The sequence below is a fragment of the Uloborus diversus genome, chromosome 4 (assembly GCF_026930045.1).
Source record: "Uloborus diversus isolate 005 chromosome 4, Udiv.v.3.1, whole genome shotgun sequence".
Lineage (NCBI taxonomy): Eukaryota > Metazoa > Arthropoda > Arachnida > Araneae > Uloboridae > Uloborus > Uloborus diversus.
Window position 1 is genome coordinate 177,386,601 of NC_072734.1, and position 18,520 is coordinate 177,405,120.

General features: G+C 35.8%; 1 protein-coding gene across 1 annotated transcript in view; it reads left to right on the forward strand.

Moving 5' to 3' along the window:
* The first annotated feature begins 505 nt into the window (after positions 1 to 505).
* The window catches only part of LOC129221016 (uncharacterized), a 48,296-nt gene continuing 30,281 nt past the window's right edge, over positions 506 to 18,520 (forward strand). Inside the window, exons 1-3 of the mRNA XM_054855451.1 lie at positions 506 to 2,070; positions 2,443 to 2,777; positions 5,076 to 5,422. Coding sequence (XP_054711426.1) covers positions 506 to 2,070; positions 2,443 to 2,777; positions 5,076 to 5,422 — 2,247 coding nt within the window. The remainder of the gene's footprint in view (positions 2,071 to 2,442; positions 2,778 to 5,075; positions 5,423 to 18,520) is intronic.

Sequence of the window (18,520 nt, forward strand, 5' to 3'; positions counted from 1 at the left end):
TACTATGGACAATAAATGTCCAGTGTGCCACGCAAAAAAGTTCAAACGTGAAAGCCCAGTTTTGTGCTGCAGCGGGGGTAAAGTACAGCTTCCACCACTACCACCTCCACCAGAACCACTGTATAGTTTGCTCATGGGACATCATCCAGATCACCGCCATTTTATTGATCGTATTCGGCAATACAACGGGTGTTTTCAAATGACATCGTTTGTAGCCAAGCAAATTAAGGAGACTGGTTTCATGCCAACATTCAAAGTTCAAGGACAAGTTTATCATTTGTGTGGAAGTTTGCTCCCAGAAACAGAGCAACAGGCTGAATTCTTACAGATATATTTCGTAGGTGATGATGAAAAAGAAGCTCACATAAGGTCACACAACTATCCTGGAGTCAAGCCAGACTTGGTAAAGCAACTTCAACATATGCTACATGAAGTAAATAATTACATCAAGGACTTAAAAACTGCGTTAGGTAAGGTGCCACTTGAGTGTCGAAATTTTCAAGTAATGATTCACGCAGATCGTATGCCTGCCAATGCACATAAAGGACGTTTCAATGCACCATCAGCCAACGAGGTGGCTCTGGTGATTGTAGGACAGCAGTTTCAGCAGAGAGACATCATCCTTGAAAGCCGCAATGCAAAACAGCAACGAATAAGCGAACTCCATAGGGCATACGATGCCCTGCAATATCCTCTCATGTTTTGCTATGGGGAAGATGGATATTCAGTTGATGTACTTCAGCAAGATACTGCTGATAAGTTGGGGCCTACTACTAAATTACCTGTCAAGAAAACTGTTTCTGCAGCTCAGTTTTATTCCTGGCGTATAATGTTACGAGATACAGAAGAAAATTATCTGCTACGCTACTGTGCTCTTCTAAGCCAATTCTTAGTTGATGAGTATGCTAAGATAGAAACTGAAAAACTGAATTTTCTCAAATACAATCAAAGCAAACTGAGATCAGAGGAATACATTCATTTAAGAGATGAAGTAGGAAGGTATGACGCTGATCAAATAGGACGGAGAGTGGTATTACCATCATCATTCATCGGTGGACCCCGTTACATGCACGAACGAGCTCAAGATGCCATGTCATATGTACGTCATTATGGAAGTTCAGATTTATTTATAACTTTCACGTGTAACCCAAAATGGAAAGAGATTCAGCGAGAATTCTATCCCGGACAGAAGCATTATCAACGTCATGACATCATTGCGAGAGTTTTCCATATGAAAGTGAAGGAGTTTATGGATCTTATAGTTAAAGGACAAGTTTTTGGTAAAGTTCGGTGTCACATGTTATCTGTAGAGTGGCAAAAACGAGGGTTGCCCCATATTCATTGCCTGCTGTGGCTGGAAGAAGCCATTACTGCTGATATGGTTGATAAAGTTGTGTGTGCTGAAATTCCAGATGTTGATCGTGATCCCCTTCTCTATGATATTGTTAAGGCCAATATGATTCATGAGCCATGCGGAAGTGTAAATATATTTTCTCCTTGCATGAAAGATGGTTGCTGCACAAAACGATATCCTCGCCCTTTCGTCCAAGAAACGCGGAGGGGACAAGATGGTTATCCTTTGTATCGTAGGAGAACTCCAGAGGACGGTGGTTTCACAGTTTATCTTAAAGGATTTCAGTTAGATAACAGATGGGTTGTACCATACAATCCCGTTTTGTTGCGTACTTTTGAATCTCATATCAATGTTGAGATAACGAATTCCGTAAAATCCATAAAGTATGTTTGCAAATACATCACTAAAGGAAATGATCAAGCAGCCTTCATTTTAAAGAATGATAAAGATATTGATGAGATAGAAATATACGAATCTGGCAGATATATCAGCAGTTCAGAAGCAGTGTGGAAGATATTGGGATTTCCTATTCATGAGAGATATCCTGCAGTAATTCATCTTGCTGTGCATCTGGAAAATGGCCAACGTGTTTACTTCACCGCACATAATATTCATAACAAAGTTGCAAAACCTCCAGAGACAACACTTTCGGCATTCTTCAACCTTTGCAAAATTGATGAGTTTGCCAGAACACTTCTGTATGTTGAAGTTCCTTCGTATGATGTGTGGCAACAGAATAAAAAGTTTACAAGACGTAGGCGTGGAGAGAATATTGATCAATGGCCAGGGATAAAGAAAGATTCTGCTTTAGGACGCGTTTACACAATTCATCCTAACAATGTTGAGTGTTACCACCTACGCCTTCTCCTCCATCATGTTAGAGGTCCAACATCTTTTTCTTATTTAAAAACTGTAAGCAATGTTGAATACCCTACATTCAAAGCTGCATGCATGGCAATGGGATTGCTCGAGGATGATAAACAGTGGTAATACACTATTGAGGAAGCTATTTTAAGCAGCTCATCATTCAAACTGCGAGAACTTTTTTCATTGATCTTGGTATTTTGTCATCCCTCTGATCCACGAAGCCTTTGGGAAAAGTACAAGGACAGTTTTTCAGAAGACATCCAGTTTCAGCATGAAAGACAACTGCAAGACTCCGCTCTTTCAACTAAGGACAAAGCGTACAACCAATGCTTGATTCTGATTGAAGACACTGTTCAGACTCTGGGAGGTCAGCGCTTAATGGATTATGGTTTACCTCAGCCTGAGCGATTTGAGACTAATTTGCAAAACAGAGAGTACATGCGAGAAACAAATTTTGATCTTGAAAATTTGAAGAAAAAAGTACATAATGCTGAAGCCTCTCTAACAGGCGAACAGTCCAGCGTATATCAAAAGGTCCTCAACAACCTCGAGTCTGGTACAGGCCAAATATTTTTCTTAGATTCACCTGGTGGAACTGGAAAAACATTCCTCTTAAATTTACTTCTTTCAAAGGTCAGAAGCAATAAAGGCATTGCCTTGGCAACTGCATCATCTGGAATAGCTGCAACGTTATTGGAGGCTGGAAAGACAGCTCATTCTGCTTTTAGATTACCCCTTAACCTCAATGGACAGTATTCACCTGACGTCACTGCGGGTAAAAACCCCTCACTGCAGTGCATTGTGGAACTGTAGCAGACTAAAATCCAGCACTACAGCGTATAATAACACTTGCTTTTGTGTGGCTTATAAACTCTTCTTTCTATTTAAAAATGGCAGGTTTTTTACGTTTTTAACTAAGAAACGTTGTAAAAGAATGATGAACGATTCATTTGATACGAAATACTCTCTTTATTATCGTATTTTCATGGGTTTAAGCCTCTTTGGTTCCTTATCAGAAACATGGTGAAAACTCGAATTCTCCTTTTATTTTCCCCGTTTCTCGCCATTTTTCATGCATTCGTAAGTCTTTTTAAGCCCTAAATATGTTCATTATGCGCATGAAGTCCAGTAATCCTTAAATAAAACGAGTTTCTTTAGCACTACTGACACTACGTAATTGGTCAAATACCCGCAGACGGACAGCTGATGGGAGCGCTGCCAAACCGTGAATAAGGTCCATTACTCAGAGAATCCAACGTGCAATATTAAAAAACAGAGTTATTTGGCTAAGGTTTTACGTGATTGCAAACTTATTACAGTAATACCTGTAAAGTTGACCACCCTTGTAAGTTGACCACCTGTCTATGTTGACCGCTTTTGTCAGGAACGGAATTAGTCCTATCTCATATTATAAAGGAAAACCTCTGTAACTTGAACACCTCTCTATCTTGACCACCTGTCTATCTTGACCACTAATGTACACCAAATTTGGTTTGAAATATTATAAAAAACCCTTTGTAAGTTGACCACTTGGTTAATTTTTTTAAACTTTCTTCAGCAAATTATTTTATTTTATTATTTATTTATTATTGTTATTATTTCTTCCTTTTTTTTTTTCTTTTTTTCTTTTTTTTTTTTTTTGATAGCTTTCCAAAAATGTTTTTAATGCTTTGATGAAAGACTAGCATTTTACTAACTAAACAGCAGCATAAAGCTTATGCTGCTCTTTATTCTCCAAACTTGTTCTTCATTTGTTTTTCTATTTGAGATGGTTTTTTGTACTCCGTTCAATGAAAATAGGTGTCAGTAGAAAAGTTCAGTCTTTTCTTTCAGTTGCAATATGTTGTAGCAACACAGGAATTGTGTTAAAAAGAGCTGGCCAGGATCTATACTTTTTGAGCCCCCTGTAACAAAATATGTAGGGCCCCTCCCTAGTGGCCAGCAGTGTCTTTAGTGCTAGTTTTTTTTTCTTCAATTTCTAGGGCCGTTTGCCCCTTTAAGGACGCAGGCCCCTCGCTCTGCTGGTACGCAGATGTACACCTGCTAATGAGTAAAGTTACATGTTTCCGGTGCAAGGGATTAAGAGATACGACATTTTAATTTTGCCTTTATGAACTGGGAGAGTCGTTCTTATTGCTCTTTGTGCTATAAGTTGTACAAAAAGGCTTGAAAAAGAAAATTAGTTGAACTTGAGATTAATAAAAAGTATGAAATATTATATTAAAATTAATTGAAAATGGAGAAAGCCAGGGAAAATTAGCTGGCACATATGGAATTTCTAAAACTACAGTGTCTAATATAGTTAAAAACAAGGAAAAAAATAACAAAATTATTTGAATAGTATTTTTAATTATTGTTTCACTTTCAATAATGTTAAACAATGAAAGTGAGTTGAACAGAAAGAATAAGGGTGAAATTACTCAAAAAATGAATATATGGTGCCAGAAATGACAAAAAATAAAAAAATCATTGCCGCCCTTTATAAGTTGACCATCTGTCTAAGTTGACCACCAAAGTACTGCACCGCGAGTGGTCAACTTACACAGGTTTCACTGTATCTGGGATGAGAGTACTATGGCTCATCAAGCAAGATTCGAGGCTCTTAATGCAACTCTCAAAGATCTAAGAAATTCTGATGAAGTAATGGGTGGAGTAACTGTTCTACTAGCAGGAGATTTTCGGCAAACATTACCGGTTGTACCTAGAGGAACACGTGCAAATGAAGTTAACGCATGCATCAAATCGTCGCATCTATGGCCTAAAGTGCAGAAACTTTGTTTGAGTAAGAATATGAGAGTTCATTTACATGGAGATGCGTCAGCGGGATTGTTTTCTAATCTTCTCCTTAAAATAGGAGACGGATTATATCCTGAATGTGCTGGCAAAATTATTATACCCGACGCACTCGCTACGGTAGTCACAGAATTGCCAGAGCTCATCGCCAAGATTTATCCTGATGTTGCTGATATGAAAAATAAGCCCATTGAATGGTTGTGCGAGCGTGCCATCTTATCTCCAAAAAATGATACAGCCGCAGAAGTCAACAGCATCTTATTAAAGTCGTTTAGTGGAGAAGATATTTACTACAAATCTTTTGATACAACAACAAATCGTGATGATGCAGTGCAATATCCAAAAGAGTTTCTTAATACCTTAGACCCTCCAGGTTTTCCACCTCACCACCTGAAAGGTGGAACACCAGTAATGCTACTACGAAACCTTTGTCCACCAAAGTTATGCAATGGCACCAGACTACAAGTGACTAGACTTAATAAGTATAAAATCGAAGCTACGATAATGACTGGATGTGCTCGAGGAGAGTTGGTTTTAATACCCCGCATTCCATTAATTCCGTCGGACTATCCTTTTGAATTTAGAAGAGTGCAATTTCCTGTAAAAGTTTGCTTTGCAATAACCATTAATAAGTCGCAAGGGCAGACGTTAAAAGTAGCAGGGATCGATTTAAGAGAAGACTGTTTTTCACACGGCCAATTTTATGTAGCTTGCTCCAGAATCAGTTCATCAAGCAGCTTAATAATTTTAGCACCAGAAAAAAAAACCAAAAATGTTGTATACAAAGAAGTTCTTGCTTAAACACACAGGCATAACAATAAAATGTGGATGGCATGCGTTTTCAAAGAAAATCAATACTTTTAAAGGATCGTTAATGACAGTTAAAGATCGGTTTAGGACAAGGGCATATATATAAGGAGTCCAGGGGCCCCGGGACCTTCCCAAAATTAGAAAAATCTAAGTAAAAAGTAATTATTATAGGAGATTTTAGTTACTAGGTGCACCAAACACTGTTATCCCCTGCTAATTCCATTACCCGAGCAATGCCGGGTACAGGAATGCTAGTCTTAATATATAAAAATCAATGTCCTGAGATAACATATATATATACATATATACATATATATATATATCAACGCACAGCCGAAACCGCTGATACCTCAGACTTGAAATTTGGCAGGCATGTCCGCATGATTACGAAAGTAACCACTAAGAAAGGATTTTTTGAAATCTCAATTAGTTCGGGAGAAATTAATTAAAACCCCTTAATTTCTGCGAAATTAAAACCTGTCATTGAAACTCAAATCCCTTATTTTCGAAGGCTTTCCTCCATTCAAATCATTATTCAGTACTTCATCTCAACTTTTGGTCGATAGCGAACTATAAATTTGATATTGTTTTTGTTTCTCACGTGATTCTTCGAGGCTTTTCTCAAGTCAAATCATGATGTTTCTGTCTTTTGCTTTCATTTTTTCAAAACTAGAAACGAAGTTTTTAAGAACATCATCATAGGCGGACTATCCTTTTGAATTTAGAAGAGTGCAGTTTCCTGCAAAAGTTTGCTTTGCAATAACCGTTAATAAGTCACAAGGACAGACATCAAAAGTAGCAGGGATCAATTTAAAGAAGACTTTTTTTTTCACACGGCTAATTTTATGTAGCTTGCTCCAAAGTCAGTTCATCAAGCAGCTTAATAATTTTAGCACCAGAAAAAAAAACTAAAAATGTTGTATACAAAGTTCTTGCTTAAACATAGGTATATCAATAAAATGTGGATGGCCTGTGTTTGCAAAAGATAATCAATACTTTAAAAGGATCGTTAATATTAGTTAAAGATCGGTTAAGGACAAAGGCATATATGTAAGGAGTCCAGGGTCCCCGGGATCCTCCCCAAATTAGAAAAAGTTATAGGTAATAAGTAATTATTATAGGGGATTTTCGAAACTAGGTGCACCAAGCACTGTTAACCCCTGCTAATTCCATTACCAGAGCAATGCCGGGTACGGGAATGCTAGTATAATATAAGGCGCGCAATCGCTATGAAAATATTCTAACCGCATTCATTATTTCGTTGCTCTGCTTAAATATGAACTAACAACCACTTAATCGTTTTAAACAGAAAGCACAATGAACTAAGTCCGTACGCAAGCGCAGTTGCTGTAGCAAATTTGATATCTGTGATTTAACGTCTACTGTGTTTGCCCTGTATTAATAAACAGCATTACAAACAGACGAGCACTGCTATTTGTATGAGAACATTACTATTCTGATACTTTCATCACAGGGGGGAAAATAAATAAATCAATAAATAACTAGTATGTTGTGGCCATCACGAAACTTTCTTCTATATCTTTCTTGTGAATTCTGATCAATCCCTATGCTTGAAGAGAATGCAATATTCCCAGCAACAAAAAAAAAAAAAAAAGAAAAAAAAAAAAAAAAAAAAAAAAAAAGAAAAACCTGACGGCCGTCCGAATTCCTGAATTCCCACAAAAGCAAAGCAAAGAACGACTTGAAAGTTATTTTAAAAGCCTTGCTTGAATTAATTAGATGTTTTATTTGTTAACAAACATAAAATGGCAACAGTTATTAATTTTAAATCATTGCGATAACATTTCCGATTATTTCCCAAAAATTAAAATCATGTGAAATAAGCAGACGACAGTATTACAATTTATCTTTCTAATTGTTGCATTTATAAAGCTATTTTTCTTTACACAAAAAAAAAAAAAAAATCAGCCCCCCATGGAGCGATTGGCGCCAAAATTGAAACAACGCCTATTTACAAATAGATTCACATTTATTCCAAATTTCATCCAGAACGTAGCATTACTTCTTGAGATATGGCACTCACAATGAAAAAAAAAGAACATTCGATTGCGCCACCCCCTTTTCAGCTTTTGACACCGAAATAAAATCAGCTCTTATACCCACTAAGGGCTACTTGTCAAAAAATTTTTGTTTGATTCCGTTCGTTATTTCTTGAGATACAGCAGTCACAATTGACGACAAAAAACGTTCTATAGCTCAACCCCCGTTTGAGTTATTGACACCAAAATTAAATCAGCACCTGTTCCTGTTAATGGCAACATATAGACCAAATTTTGTTTGATTCCGCCAGTTACTTCCTGAGGAATAGCAAGCACGCGTAATTCAAAAAACGTCCCATTGCTCCACCCCCCTTGGAGGAATTCGCGCCAAAAACCAATGGGCACAAGTTCACATAGGGGCACATATGTGTACCAAATTTCGTTCGATTTCATGCGGTAGTTTTTGCTGTAGAGCGGCCACAAAAAACTGGTCACACACAGACGTGACACACATACACACATACACACACATACACACAGACAGACAGACATTTTCCAAAAATAGTTGAAATGGACTCAGCACACCTCAAAACGTTCGAATCCGTCAAAATTCGAAATTCGAAAATTTGCACGAATCCAATACTTTCTTCTATATATTAGATATAGAAGAAAGTAAAAATTAGAGGAAATAAAAAAGAACCCATTAAAACTGAAATATTAGCATGGTAAATGAATATATTTAACGTTTTATTTATAAAAACTAGTATGTTGTGACCATCACGAAACTTTCTTCTATATTTTTCTTTTTTTTTCTGATCCCTCCCCATGCTTGACGGGGAAGCAATATTCCCAACAAAAACAAAATGACACATGCAAAAACTTGACGACCATCCCAATGTCTGAATTATTGCAAAAGCAAAGCAAAGAGCGAAAATTGAAAGTTATTTTAAAAGCCTTGCTTGAATTAATTACAAATATTTTATTTGTTAGCAAACATAAGATGGCAACAGTTAAAAATTTTAAATCATTGAGATAATATTTCCGATCATTTCCATACAATTAAAATCACGAGAAATAAGCAGACGATAATCTATTACGATTTATCTTTCTTATTGTTGCATTAATAAAGCTATTTTTATTCGCAAAAAAAAAAAAAAAAATCAACACCTCTTGGAGCGATTGGCGTCAAAATTGAACCAAAGCCTGTTTACATATGGATTCACATACATTCCAAATTTCAACCAGAACGTAGCATTACTTCTTGAGATAGGGGACTCACAATGGAAAAAAAGAACGGGCGATTGCGCTACCCCCTTTTTAGCTGTTGACACCAAAATGAAATCAGCTTTTATACCCACTAAAAGCTACTTGCCGATAAATTTTTCTTTCATTCCGTTCATTATTTCTTGAGGTACATCAGTCACAATTGACGACAGAAAACGTTCCATAGCTCAACCCCCGTTTGAGTTATTGACACCAAAATTGAATCAGCACCTGTTCCTGTTACTGGCAACAAATGGAACAAATTTTGTTCGATTCCGCCAGTTACTTCCTGAGGAATAGCAATCACGCGTAACTCAAAAAACGTCCCATTGCTCCACCCCCCTTGGAGGAATTCGCGCCAAAAACCAATGGGCACAAGTTCACATAGGGGCACATATGCGTACCAAATTTCGTTCGATTTCATGCGGTAGTTTTTGCTGTAGAGCGGCCACAAAAAACTGGTCACACACAGACGTGACACACACACACACAGACATTTTCCAAAAATAGTCGAAATGGACTCAGCACACCTCAAAACGTTCGAATCCGTCAAAATTCGAAAATTTGCACGAATCCAATACTTTCTTCTATATATTAGATATAGAAGAAAGTAAAAAAGACTTCTCAACCACTCACCTTAAGCGTAATGTATTATAAATCTAAATGTATTATAATTTATGTTATTTTGATTCAAATTATTTATATTTATTTTAGTTAATTTATTTAAGCTCAATTAATTTAAAATAATGTTAACTTGTTTAATTTCAATTCAGATTAATTTAATACAATTCATTTTTTAACCCCCGACACACAAAGGAAGGAGGTTATAAGTTTGACGTGTCTGTGTATTTGTCTGTGGCACTCTAGTATGCTCTAGTGCCTAAACAGATGGACCGATTTCAAAAAAAAAAAAAAAAAAATGTTCGAAAGGGGAGTTGATCGAGAGTGTTCTGTTCTTAGCTAGTTTGCGTCTTCAGGTGACATTAACTAACGAAGATTAAATTGAAACCTCTAAAACAGGGGTCTCCAACCTTTTTTGCTCAAGTGCCACATTGTAAATTTTTGGAGGGAAGGCGGGCAATCACTCCAACAATAATTCAATTTTGATGATTTTAGTTAACACTAACTCCCCACCCATGTTTTTTTTTATTTAATTAATTTTTAATAAGCTCTTATTGGCACGAATGTAGCCAGGATTCACGTTAGGGTGGACGGGCAAGCCAAGGTAAAACAAGATGGTGGTTTTTAGCTGCCCCTTCGCCTAGTGCCAGTTTTCGAGGCCAAGCAATAACTTGACGCTACCGCCCTTACCCATAGGAAGCGTCTTACTTCAACTTACTTCTTCCCCATCTTACTTCAACTTCCTATACTAATGTTTATTTGATAAAACAGAAATGAGTGAATTTTAAAAATGTATTTGCTTTGAAGAAAAGATTGATACCAAAAGTTATAAGTCCTAAACTTTTATGCTGTCTTTGAATAAGACAAAGGACGGAGATGAAGGGATCGAGTCAAATATATTTCACACGCGAGCCATATCCCCCGGAAATTGTTCCAAATTGAAGTCTAAAAATCTTAGCTCTAGTCAATTTTTGGTGGTGTTAGAGATGGTCAGAGGACAAGTTTCAGCGTCCACCTCAGGAGAAATTTTCTAAATTCACATCTGAATTCGCATTTTCAGGCAATTGTAGTCAAATTAAGGGAAAGAGAGGTCTTAATTATCTCTTTGAAATTATTTTTCAAGTTAAGGTTATTTTTGGTAAAGTCAAATGTTTTTCCTCCTAACAAATTAGTTCTGATTATTGACAACGCATTTTTTTATTATCTTTGGTGGTTTGTGATGTTAAGGAAATGAGGGAGGTTCAGATCCTCTCTACAAAAACTTTTTGGGAATGAAGTTCTATAGAAACACATTTCAGGATATCTTTGATGATATTAAAAGAAGGGCCAGAATTCAGGACCTGTTCCAGAAATGTTTTGATATTGAAGTTTAAAAAACGCAATTTTAAGCTATATATGTTGAGACGCTTAGAAAGGACCCCTAGGAATCTCTCCCCGGAAACCGTTTGAACTTAAAATCATCGAAACACCATTTAAGGATATTTTTGATCAAATGGGAAGAAAGAAAAAAAAAAAAAGGAAAAAAAAAAAGAAAAAAAAAACGACTGTCCTCCAGAAATCTTTTGAAATGGAAGTCTCAAAAATGCAATTTTAAATTATCTTTGGTGTCTTTAGGGAGGAAAGTGAAAGTTAAGACTTTCTTCTAGGAAGAGGCAGTTGCCCCTTCCTTTCCCCCTCTGGCTACGATCCTTCTTTGTAGCGATTTTTGAGATTTTCTTGGCTTAGTTTTCTTTTAAAACGCTTAAAAAAATATATTATCAAATTTAAAAAAAAAAAAGGTTTTCAGTTTGTAAGCTTCCCGATGCCGCCCCTAGGCAGATTTGAAATCTGCCCCCCCCCCCCTAAAAGAAGCAAAATTTCCTTCACTCAAAAACACACACACACACACAAGAAAAAAAAAGGGTTCCCGAAATTTAAACTGCCAAGCCTATAAAGAAATAATGACGTTCCACATTCAGGGGCGCCCCGATGGAAAGTCACTATAATCTCCCTAAACATTTCTTAATCAGCAAATTTTACTGACGATTCGGCGAATTTGGAAAGAATATTGCAACTTAGAAATTCTTTTTTATTTTTAAAATTTCTTAAAATTGTTTTGCAATTATGTCTAACGTTCCTTCTCATTAGATGATATGTACGTATGTATTATTATATGCGTGTAAACTCGTGTTTTATCCTTCGGTAAAATTAGAATTTTCCTCCACCCAGAAATTTTAATTCGATGCGCCTCTGTTTATATTATTTAATTTTGTACATCGGGGGGGGGGGGGCGGGGGGGTCATGGCACATGTACGGCTCTTGGGCATGTTATTAAACGATTCACATAACACCAATTTCAATATTTATAATAAGTATATTTATTAACAATTATCAAATAATAAAGCATGGTTATTATTTTTTCCATCCTTTTCTGATGGGGGAGAAGAAACAAAAATACTGTATTGGAAGTAGAAAAACTCACTGTGGTGCTAAAAATGTATCTAAAGTTTGGCAAGTATAGAAATGAGAATATAGGCTAAACGAGCTATGCATTCAGCTGCAATACTTAAAATAATCGACGATTATTTTAATAAATTAGAAGCTAAAAACAAAGGAAAAAACTCCCTTGAAAAGAATATTAGATAAGTCATTGTAACTCCTAAGCAAAATTTGCTTTACTTTTATTTCTTATCAAGTGTTTAAATTATGATGGGCTTGGGCACTATGCTAACTCTTTTGTTACCTATTTTCTAAATCTGTCCACAATCTCTTTTTAAACATTAACTTATTACAAAGCACATTTAAAGTATATAACTTTTTAAAAATTTTGTTCGCCTTTTTTTTTTCCCTAGATTTTTGTCTATCCAATTACCCTTTATAAGGCTTCAAAATGCAGAATTTTATAAATCTTTACTAATAATAAAGCTGAAAGTCTCTCTGTCCGGAGGATGTCTTGATGTCTGTAGGATGTCTGTGACGCGCATAGCGCCTAAACCGTTCGGTCGATTTTCTTGAAATCTTTACTAATAATAAAGCTAAAAGTCTCTCTGTCCGGAGGATGTCTTGATGTCTGGATGTCTGCAGGATGTCTGTGACGCGCATAGCGCCTAAACCGTTCGGTCGATTTTCTTGAAATTTGGCACAAAGTTAGTATGTAGCATGGGGGTGTGCACCTCGAAGCGATTTTTCGAAAATTCGATGTGGTTCTTTTTCTATTCCAATTTTAAGAAAAAAACTATGATAAATTACGAAATTATCATAACGTGGAACCGTAACATGGGCACAAGCCAATTGGCGAGATACGAAATTATCATAACGTGGAACTGTAACGTGGGTACAAGCCAATTGGCGAGAAAATTCACAATACATTATTTGTAAATATACAGACGAACCAAAAGACCTTTTAATTTTTCTATTACGGGCAAAGCCCTGCGGGTGCCACTAGTTTTAAAATGAAAGGGAAAACTGAGGCACAGGTAGCTGAAGGAGCAAGTGTGTTTGACCTCTCAGCCGCTAAGAACTTCAAAATAGATTTAGGAGCCCTTTTTACTTTCTTCTATATCTAATATATAGAAGAAAGTATTGGATTCGTGCAAATTTTCGAATTTCGAATTTTGACGGATTCGAACGTTTTGAGGTGTGCTGAGTCCATTTCGACCATTTTTGGAAAATGTCTGTCTGTCTGTATGTGTGTGTGTATGTGTGTGTATGTGTGTCACGTCTGTGTGTGACCAGTTTTTTGTGGCCGCTCTACAACAAAAACTACCGCATGAAATCGAACGAAATTTGGTACACATATGTGCCCCTATGTGAACTTGTGCCCATTAGTTTTTGGCGCGAATTCCTCCAAGGGGGGTGGAGCAATGGGACGTTTTTCGAGTTACGCGTGCTTGCTATTACTCAGGAAGTAACTGGCGGAATCAAACAAAATTTGGTCCATATGTTGGTATTAACAGGAACAGGTGCTGATTCAATTTTGGTGTCAATAACTCAAACGGGGGTTGAGATATAGAACGTTTTTTGTCGTCAATTGTGACTGCTGTATCTCAAGAAATAATGAACGGAATGAAAGAAAAATTTATCGGCAAGTAGTCCTTAGTGGGTATAAGAGCTGATTTTATTTTGGTGTCAACAGCTAACTAGTATGTTGTGGCCATCACGAAACTTTCTTCTATATTTTTCTTTTTTTTTTTTCTGATCCCTCCCCATGCTTGACGAGGAAGCAATATTCCCAACAAAAACGAAATTACACATGCAAAAACTTGACGACCATCCCAATTTCTGAATTATTGCAAAAGCAAAGCAAAGAGCGAAAATTGAAAGTTATTTTAAAAGCCTTGCTTGAATTAATTACAAATATTTTATTTGTTAACAAAAATAAGATGGCAACAGTTAAAAATTTTAAATCATTGAGATAATATTTCCGATCATTTCCATACAATTAAAATCACGAGAAATACGCAGACGACAATCTATTACGATTTATCTTTCTTATTGTTGCATTAATAAAGCTATTTTTATTCGCTAAAAAAAAAAAAAAAAAAAAAATCAACACCTCTTGGAGCGATTGGCGTCAAAATTGAACCAAAGCCTGTTTACGTATGGATTCACATATATTCCAAATTTCAACCAGAACGTAGCATTACTTCTTGAGATAGGGTACTCACAATGGAAAAAAAAAGAACGCGCGATTGCGCTACCCCCTTTTTAGCTGTTGACACCAAAATAAAATCAGCTCTTATACCCACTAAGGGCTACTTGCCGATAAATTTTTCTTTCATTCCGTTCATTATTTCTTGAGATACAGCAGTCACAATTGAGGACAAAAAAACGTTCTATAGCTCAACCCCCGTTTGGGTTATTGACACCAAAATTGAATCAGCACCTGTTCCTGTTAATGGCAACATATGGACCAAATTTTGTTTGATTCCGCCAGTTACTTCCTGAGGAATAGCAAGCTCGCGTAACTCAAAAAACGTCCCATTGCTCCACCCCCCGTGGAGGAATTCGCGCCAAAAAACCAATGGGCACAAGTTCACATACGGGCACATATGTGTACCAAATTTCGTTCGATTTCATGCGGTAGTTTTTGCTGTAGAGCGGCCACAAAAAACTGGTCACACACAGACGTGACACACATACACACACACACACACACACACACACACCACTGTGTGCAAATGGTGCAAAGCGAGGACCCTACTTTTTCACCGTCACACCGAGGACCTACTGAAGGCGTTGTGTCAGAAGAACACTTATTAGATTTTTGTGCTTAAAATCATTTGATTAGTGCGTAACAACCTCGATTTTTTAATTTTTTAAAAAATTTCAAACATGTTTTTTTTCAATGTAACCGAGGACCTCATACACAAATGTGTGCGGATGGTGCAAAGCGAGGACCCTACGTTTTCGCACGTCATACCGACTGAAGGCGTTGTGTTAGAAGAACAATTTTTACATTTTTGTACTTAAAATCATTTAATTAGTGCTTAAGAACCTAAATTTTTTAATTTAAAAAAAATTTTCAAACATGTTTTTTTTTTTAATGTAAACGAGGACCTCATACACAAATGTGCGTTTGTACCTGAAGAGCGAGGACTTTGCTCTCCTTTCATTATTCTCTTGGGATTTCTTGTGTTACTCAACTAATAAACTCTAACAAATAGTAGAATTCCAGTTATCCGAACTCCGATTATCCGAATCACTTTCGGAAATTTTGGAAAAAATTAAAAAACAAGACGGAAACATACAGCGATTCGCAAAATAATGAATCTGTCTGCGCACTTTATTGCTGTATTTTAAGCGCACCACGAATATTTTTGAGATGATAAGCCACTGCCTCAGAGTGCAGTTCTTTATTGACTTCTAAAGTACAGCACTTATTAAGAACGTTTAATATATAAAAGTGATGGCTTTTTATTTAATTGAACGCTCATGTTTTTTTAATTAGGAGGACCTACTGAAGGCGTTGTGTCAGAAGAACATCGTTTTGATTTTTATGCTTAAAATCATTTGATTAGTGCGTAAGAACCTCGATTTTTTAATTTTTTTAGAAATTCCAAGCATGTTTTTTTTTCAATGTAAACGAGGACCTCATACACAAATGTGCGTTTGTACCTGAGAACGAGGACCTCATACACAAATGTGCGTTTGTACCTGAGAACGAGGACCTCATACACAAATGTGCGTTTGTACCTGAGAACGAGGACCTCATACACAAATGTGCGTTTCTACCTGAGAACGAGGACCTCATACACAAATGTGCGTTTCTACCTGAGAACGAGGACCTCATACACAAATGTGCGTTTGTACCTGAGAATGAGGACCTCATACACAAATGTGCGTTTCTACCTGAGAACGAGGACCTCATACACAAATGTGCGTTTCTACCTGAGAACGAGGACCTCATACACAAATGTGCGTTTGTACCTGAGAACGAGGACCTCATACACAAATTTGCGTTTGTACATGAGAACGAGGACCTCATACACAAATGTGCGTTTGTTCTTAAGAACGAGGACCTCATACACAAATGTGCGTTTGTACCTGAGAACGAGAACTTCGTTCTCCTTTCATTATTCTCTCGGGTTTTCTTGTGTTACTCAGCTAATAAACTCTAACAAGTAGTAGAATTCCAATTATCCGAACTCCGATTATCCGAATCACTTTCGGAAATTCGAAAAAAAATTTAAAAAATAAAACGGAACCGTACAGCGATTCGCAAAATAATGAATCTGTCTGCGCGCTTTATTGCTGTATTTTAAGCGCACCACGAATGTTTTTGAGATAAGCCACTGCCTCAGAGTGCAGTTCTTTATTGACTTTTAATATACAGCACTTATAAAGAACGTTTAATATATAAAAGTGATGGCTTTTTATTTATTTAATTAAACGCTCATGTTTTTTTAATTACAAGGACCTACTGAGGACGTTATGTCAGAAGAACATCGTTTTGATTTTTATGCTTAAAATCATTTAATTAGTGCTTAAGAACTTCAATTTTTCAAAAAATTTCAAACTTTTTTTTTTCAATGTAAACGAGGACCTCATACACAAATGTGCGCTTTTACCGCAGAACGAGGACTTAACTTAATCCATCCGTTATTCTCTCCAAATTTCTTGTAAAACTCAGCAAATGAACTCTAACAAATAAATGTTTAGCCATTTTAATTCTTGTCCCATAAAAGTTGACCAAAAAAAAAAAAAAGAAAAGAAAAAAAAATTGAATACAAGTATCGTTCTTATTGGTATGTAAAAGTTTCATTTTTAAAGCAATAAAAAAATATAAGTAAAATTTTATTGAATTTTTCATAGTGCGTTAGTAGAAGTTTAAGTTTAGTAGAAAAATCGACACATGTTGTAACTTTAGTATTCTTAGCATTGAGTACTAAACATTGGGTGTCCTGCGGCTTCCAAATCAAGGCGTATTTTTGGTTCTATGGAACGTATTTCCAAAACGACATAGCTGGGAACAGTCGTTTTATTAGAGCAAATGAAGTGGGAATTCAAGAACAAATTTTGGGAAAAAATACATAAAATATTAGATAATAAAGGATTAAAATTTTGCAAATTAAAATTTTAACTCGCTTATTATTCCTGGCAGCAATATATGATGGTTATTTTTAGAGATGCACCGAATGCCATATTTTCCCGAATTCCGGATACCAAATATTTGGTTAAAATTCAAACCGAATATTCAGCAGAATACTTGCTTAAAATTTTTTACTGCAAGATTTTAATTTTACACTAATTTAAAATAGATTTTTTTTTCGGAAAAGTAAATACATTTGCATTTAACAACATAAACTTATCTATATTAAGTATGATTCTTAATTTAAAATAAATCATTCCAAAAGAAAAAACAAATATAGCGAAAGGCTAACGTGGTATATGTTTATCTGAAACTCTGCAAAAATGTATAGTTAATTTCTTTCCTATATATGACTCGATAACTGATAAGTACGATAACATTTTGTGTAATAAATAAAGAATCTGGTGTTTCTTCCATAGAAAAAGAAACCCGAGTTGCTTAACATACCATTACAAATTACGACTTATTCATGTGAGTTTCTAAAATGTTAATCTGATTGTTGAATGAAATTTAAAACTGCCACGCATTTTACATTTTTTCCCTTTATTGCAAAGGATTATCAAACTTTGATTACAACGATTAATTTTAATTAGGTTGTTTTTAAACAATATTTACTCTATCATTTGATGTAAAACTTCAGAAATTAAATTACTGCTAAATTTAATATGAGGTGATTTTCCATTTTTTAACTACGTATTTTACATGAAAAATTAGCAGTTAATGTTAGGTAACAATAAATGGACTTTATATATTTAATATTACTTAAGATAATGATTTTTTTTTTCTGGTTACTGTGTCATATTTAAATGAGTGACGGCTAACGTGCTCTCATACGATTTAAGAAAAATTGAAAAGCAAAACTATTTAGATCAACAACCGAGTATTTTCTCTTACATTAAAATTACTTCGAATCTGATAAAATTAGAAAGTAACAATTTGAACAAATTTTATACTCTGGTACAATGTTTTAAGTTTTATTCAATGCATAAAAAATGTGTTTGTTCTCTAATTATGGATCATTTAAACTTGTTTACTATTCCACTACAGAATATTGAAATATTTGGCCACGCCGAACATTCGATTTTTTTCAGTGGCGGATCTAGAACTCAAGCAAGGGGGGGTGGGGGGCTAACCTCGGTCCAAGTAAGGAGTCACCGTTTTAAAGGGTCGTTTTCGTCGTTTTTGCGGATACTCTCAATATTGGTGGGGGGGGGGGGGGTAGAGAGAGACACACACCCTTAT